We start from the raw sequence: 6,000 nt of genomic DNA, 5'->3' as shown, positions 1-6,000 counted from the left end.
ATGGCCTTTCTAATGGTTGATCTATGGGTTTTATTGCATGTCAATGCAAGTGGAAGTTAGAGTTGGTGGACCTTGGCCTTGGTTACAGGTGTTATGACAGGGTTGTAGACTTTTGTAACAACAACCACTATTGAATATCTGAGTTATAATTTATTGTCTCTCATTTCCAGGTGAACTATTAAAATATTGATGCGCCCCATTCTGGCACCGAGCATCCATTACGCATGGAGTTTCCATCGTCTTTTTCAATCAATCAAGGGATCCATCTTGGACATTGTTATCAGATATTGCTCTTTTACCATATTGGCTACATAGACCTTTGTCTATAAAAGACCTGACATGGACAACTGGCAATATCATTCGCACTTGCCGACTTCGTTTTGTACTGTTACATACCTCTCACTTTCACACAAAAAAATTGCTTTTTGCATTCCCTACTTCTAATAATCTAAAGCTATATTGTAGGAAAACTCTTCTTCTGCATCCAGGCATGGCAATGAGTGGATTGTTGGTGTGCGTCCTCATGGCAGCGCTAGTAGGGGTTGGTTTGACATCACCCGTATCCAAGTCGGATGGCAACACCAAACAGGGTGGGATACTGCCACAGCTACTGGCCAGGAGGGAGGCAGTGAGGAATGCTGCGGAGAACATCGCTAAGCGGGAGCAAGACCCTCAAACGAGCATGGCACGGATGGAGAGGATGTCGCACCTGTCGGAGGACCAGCGCGAGTTCATGTCCAAGCAAATCATGCAGGCCATCTCAGGTAAGTGGTGGTGTCGAGTCAAGTGCGTGAGAGAGAGATGCCAACATCTACCATGGCAAATGTGAAGTGTATCGTTGTGCGCTTGAGCACTTTAAATGCACATTGAACTTTTCTGTTTGGTTCATGTAGGTTTGTATTGTTCGCAGAGATGAACGAGTGTCCGGACCGGGACTACCAAGGATGGGTAGACTTTGGACGGCGGAGTGCAGAGTAGAGATGTATCACATGCCAAATGAGGAACGTCTGCCTGCACTGGCGTTACTCAGGAATCCATCCCTATTTGAAATGTTTATTGGCTTATGTCATGAGTTTTGATTTTTATCCAAGTGTCAAAATAAACATGTTTGCGGTATATGTCTACGGACCTTTCTTGATTTCATGTAGGACATAGTCTAGGACAAGGCTTAATGTGTCTGGGGAAATCGGCCCTTAGAGTAGAAAAAGAACACGCATGCACGTGTGGCTGATGTAAATACAATGTACTTTTTAATGTACAAGTGGTACAATATGTACAACACTTACCTCTCAGTGATCATAACATAGAATTCAGCACAGAGTAGTCCATTTCAACGTCTGAAATATATGTAGTGCTGTTTGGTTCATTTTCTTCTGAATTCAAATGGTCATAATTTGCTATCATTTTCCCTTTTGATATGCAGTATCCTACGCCTTTTATCTACAATTGATTGTCCAGACAGCTGAAAGAGCATCCAAAAAAAGCATGCAGTCCATGATCACTTGATCATCGTTTTTTCATACAACTCACTTTCATTATTCCTGATGACATGAATTACATTTGTACCAACAACACTTTAGTTTAAGCTCTGATAACACAGATCCAGCACATAGACTAGTGCCGAGACCTTTTACAGTCACTTTCTGTTGTCTTTGATACAGCATGATAAACTACCTGAATGCTTTTGGTGAGGTTCGACTAAATACAGAAGTTTACAATAATTGACAGCATTTCGAAGTAAAGCGTTTTACAATGACTTGCAGCAGGTGATGTTGTGTGATGCCATGTAAACACACAGTACTACGAGTGCTAAATGAGGACTTTTGAGTAAAGAGCAGAGTAGTATAACTCAGTGAATGTCAATAATGTCACAAACGTTCAGGAAGTAAAGTCAGTGTATCAATCTCTCTACCATTCTGTAATGGGGAGTGATTGAAGTGCTTGTGGTTTTACCACAGTAAAGTCAATGTGGTTAATACCCACAAATGCTTAATTTTCTAATAGCAGCTAATATGCAAAAGGACATACTGAATTCCAGTGCATTATTGGATGATGAACTGGTCTGTTTGGTGGTGGTTCTTAAATAACGATACCTTGAATCTTTCCCAAAGTAATGAAAAGGTCATGTGATTGTATTTGATGGTAAAAAATATATATAAAAAAGCATAGCGGGCGGGGGGGGGGGGGGGCTTTAAAAAAAAAAGTGTAAAACCATCCGACACCCACGAAACACAGGTATAAAAAAGAAACGCATGTTTTTCTTTGATGTTTCTCATATTTTTATCTTCAAAAAAAAAAAAAAAAAAAAACCTTGCGCGTGTTCAAGCCAGCCGGACTGGTGATCAGGTGATTCTCCTGAGAATGATCATGACATCACACATTGTCGTGGAGACCTAGTATATACAATACATGAGTCCATTACAAAAAGAAGAGTGACTGTACACGTAACAGAAACTCAATGTATGGCTCTATGGTTCTCCCGAGGTTCCATTTTATGATGTATTGCTGTGGGCCCGAAACACAAAATGTCGGTGCAGTGGCATAGCCAGCATGTGGATTGAAGTCAATGAGGATTAAGGAGGAAGGGGCGAAGGAGTTTTCCCAGTCTTTCTCAGACTCTAGGTGGATGTCTGTATTTTCGGATTGCTTTTCTCTCCTCTTCGTTCTCTCTTCAGTCCACCACGCCTCGGGCTGCCACCTTGTGAAGTCCCAGACTCCTCAGCTTCTCTACCAGGTTGAAGCTGAAAATGTTAATTCTCCCTTCTTCCTCCATAATGCATGTTCCTCCACCCCGCTCTTCCTCTGCCGTTGTGGGCCGTGTGTGGGGTGTGTGTGGGGTCAGTTGGTGGTAAGGGTAGGGGAGGGTGGAGGCAGAGATGCCCTGCTCCTCCAGCAGCTTCAGGAGTCCCAGTGATAGAGGAGGTGCTGGGGTGGAGGTGGAGTGGTGGCCACCACCCTGGCTTGGGTCCAAGGTCAGCGCACAGTGCTGCTGATTGGAAGAGGAGGGCGACGTGGGACTCAGATGCTCACAGCTCCCACGAGTGGACAGGCTGCGAGAGCAAAGGCTGTATATACAGGAAAAGAGAAAAATACCAATCAGACACAGGAGTTCTGTTAAATACAATAAATACATAGTGAGAAGCTTAGGAGCATTAGTAACAGTGCAGCATTAGTTAAGAGTGGTTAGTCAGTTTAGTTGCTCCCAGTGATGGATTACGCCTGTAAGGGTGGGTTAGAGATTGTGTTAGTCAGTTAGTTAGTCAGCCTGAGAACTGAAAAGAGGATTTCTGTTGGCTCATGCAGTTTACCTGGAAGAATCTGGAAGGGATCAGGAACTGTTAAGATGAGCACAGGGGCCATGGTGTCCATGATAGCAAGCCAAGCAAGTGTGTGACATGTTGCTTACGAAGTAGATTCAAGATAATGGACCACATCCTTAATAGAGAAGCAGGCATTAAGATGTTGGAATGGGAGACCTGTGTGTATTAAAAAGTTTGAGTTACGTGTGCATCTTAATTTAAGATTTGACCCCAATAATCGAATACTAAACCTCAAAGTCATTTAAATAGACACAAGAACATCCATTTGTTTTATGCATAGAAGGTTGAAGCATTGTCGAAGCTGTGAGTGCATTCATTCACGTTACTTTGTAGTGGTGTTTGTTTAAGGCTCTAGCGTGGGGTATGATCAATAGTTTTGCTTCCGGGTTGAGTGGGGTCAGAGTTAGAAGGGGCATGGTTTAGAAAAGTTAGGGGATTACATATGGGATTTTCCTGCATCATTGCCACTCTGTCCGTGCCTGTTGGCTCTTACTTTGCCTAGGAAGCCCCCTTTAGAGCTGGAGAAAGTGCTTGGACCAGCGTTTCCTACCACTGAGGGGAGAGACATGGGGTAAGGAGAGACGGATTGAGTAAGGGAGGAGAGAAGGACTGCTATACACACACAAAGTAGCAAGGTACCTTTGAGGAGAAAAATGGGGCAGAAAAGCTGCTGTTTTGAGAGTGGTGTAGTCTTTTGTCGTCATATTGTAAATTACATTACACGTCATTACCAGTATTCATTGTCACCATAAATACGCTCTTAGTAAATACCAGACAAAAAACATGTAACTTTATGCACTTGACTGTATGCTGCTTTCTAGGCCAGGTCTCCTTTGAAAAAAATATCTTAACGGCCTTCCTGGTTAAATAAAACAAACATCAAATAAAATGTGAAACCGGACTGTAAAATAAAGTGTAACCAATGAATAGGTGTGTGTGAGGGACTCGCAGATCTTACCTGGTGGAGAAGGAGGGGAGCAGGAGGGATGGGTGGTGGCGCCGACAGGTGGTGACGGTGTGGGTGGGAGGGGTCTGGGGTAGGTTGGGGCCAGAGGATGGAGGAGTGACTGTGGGTGATGGACACACTTAACACAACTACACACAAACACAACAACACACAAAGCTACTCACAATGGATGAGGAAAATCCCAGAGCCACCCACCACACGACACAGATGGGAGAATGTATGATATACAACGACAGTATGAGTTGGAATGACACAAACTGTTTAGTAACATAACACCTACCACACAGGTGAACTTAGGGGGATATGGACCACAGTAGACATGTTATCCAAATAGAAGGTTCCAGTGTCAATGCCTGATCGTTCTCCCTTACCCAATCTGACGGACCTAAAGAGTTCCGTCGGAGGGAGAAGGGAGAATGATCAGATTTCCACACCAGACTAGATGGACCAGAGGAATGAGTGTGTAATGTGTGTGTATGTGTGAGTGTTCTCACTCACAATTGAGACCCTATCTACTAAATTCAACTAAACACTACCCTGTGGCCTCTTTTCTTACCCATGGTGCCATGGGCTCCAGCAGCCAGGCCATGGGAGAGCTGTAATAGGTCAGGCTCGTCCTCCTCCAGGTCATTGAGGCTGTAGACGTGTTGGAGGTCAATCTCCAGCTCCCGGAAGTCTTTGGTGAGGACCCCCGGGCGAGGGTGCAGGATACCTCCCAGGTTGGGCGTGGCCAGCTGCTGCCAGTGGTGCAGGGTCACTGAGCCTGGGGTGCAGAGGAAGTGTGATATAGTCAACATTGTTGCATGTTGGGAATAACACATTTGTTTATGTAATAACCTGTATATCTCTAATCATGCATATTCTTCAGATTGAAAGAAGGAAATAATTGTAAAGAGTGTCTAATTTCAGCTGTGAAGTCTACATTCATAGTTTCACTTGAAACTGAGTCCATCGACCTTAGGCAAGTTACCGTAAAACTAACAGTTGAGTTACCGCTATGAACACACACAGGGTCTCCCCGTCCCTCCTCACCTTCCAGGGGCTTGACAATCTGCAGGCGGTCAGGTAGGTAGGAGCGCGAGCCCCCCGATCCGGCCGAGGAGTGCAGCGAGCTGCCATTGGAGTAGTTGGTGCCTGTCGACGCCACCGAGCTGGACACCAGGCTGTCGTTGGGCGTAAGGAACCCGCTGGAGCCCAGCTCGCCCACCCCCTCACCCTTCTCGCTGCCCCGCTGGCAGGCGGCGGCCAGGGCGCGGAGTTTGCGTTCACGCTCCACCTCAAAGAAGGGGCGCTCTGAGGCATGGCTCTGCTGGCGGTCAGATAAACAGCGGAGGGCGGCTTCAAGGTCCTGGCCTCCAGGCATGCCCGGCATACCCAGGCGCTTAGGGCCACTTACACTGAGATCAGAGAGAAATAAAGGCAGGTTAATGATATACTGCACACTGTTGATTCACTAACACTCAGAGCAGAGGAGGTAGGATAGGTTTTGAATACAAATACACTGCTGTTATTAGTACACACCGACCAGAGAAGTATAAGTTGTATGTTTGAACATGTATGAAGGACAGTCCATTAATATACTATGGAAAAGCATTTCACTGTTAGTCTACGCCTGTTGTCTGCGAAGTATGTGACAAATACAAATTCATTCGAAAAGTGAATACTCTGTGTGTCTGAGGTCTGTAGACTATGAGAGTTAATGTGATTCACACA

General features: G+C 45.1%; 2 protein-coding genes across 38 annotated transcripts in view; one reads left to right on the top strand and one right to left on the bottom strand.

Annotated features, from left to right (window-relative positions):
* The first annotated feature begins 361 nt into the window (after positions 1–361).
* On the top strand, positions 362–1,116 carry LOC110493621 (cholecystokinin-like). Its single transcript, XM_021567993.3, has 2 exons — positions 362–764; positions 911–1,116. Exons 1-2 carry the CDS (start codon positions 491–493, stop codon positions 976–978), a joined length of 342 nt encoding a protein of 113 aa, XP_021423668.2. The 5' UTR covers positions 362–490; the 3' UTR covers positions 979–1,116.
* A 112-nt stretch (positions 1,117–1,228) lies between these two features.
* LOC110493606 (trafficking kinesin-binding protein 1) overlaps positions 1,229–6,000 on the bottom strand; it is a 46,597-nt gene continuing 41,825 nt past the window's right edge. For 9 of the 37 annotated variants that reach the window (XM_090204728.1, XM_036949593.2, XM_036949592.2 and 6 more), the window contains 4 exons: positions 5,320–5,684; positions 4,844–5,050; positions 4,279–4,387; positions 1,229–3,065 (listed from right to left, as the gene is read on the bottom strand). In XM_090204728.1, coding sequence (XP_090060854.1) covers positions 2,672–3,065; positions 4,279–4,387; positions 4,844–5,050; positions 5,320–5,684 — 1,075 coding nt within the window. In that variant the 3' untranslated portion in view covers positions 1,229–2,671. Of the gene's footprint in view, positions 3,066–3,308; positions 3,436–3,813; positions 3,873–4,278; positions 4,388–4,567; positions 4,673–4,843; positions 5,051–5,319; positions 5,685–6,000 lie in introns of all 37 variants that reach the window. The other 28 variants (XM_090204734.1, XM_090204733.1, XM_036949606.2 and 25 more) reach the window with 6 other exon arrangements.

The sequence above is a fragment of the Oncorhynchus mykiss genome, chromosome 17, assembly GCF_057628025.1.
Source record: "Oncorhynchus mykiss isolate SJ-2025 chromosome 17, ASM5762802v1, whole genome shotgun sequence".
Lineage (NCBI taxonomy): Eukaryota > Metazoa > Chordata > Actinopteri > Salmoniformes > Salmonidae > Oncorhynchus > Oncorhynchus mykiss.
This window is presented reverse-complemented; position numbering and strand designations above follow the sequence as displayed.

What these genes read in the sequence shown, in the direction of transcription:
- LOC110493621 (XM_021567993.3), top strand. Translation starts at nt 491, where the DNA reads ATGGCAATGAGTGGATTGTTGGTGTGCGTCCTCATGGCAGCGCTAGTA. An exon ending in AATCATGCAGGCCATCTCAG is followed by an intron (nt 765 to 910) that starts GTAAGTGGTGGT and finishes TATTGTTCGCAG; the next exon opens with AGATGAACGAGTGTCCGGAC.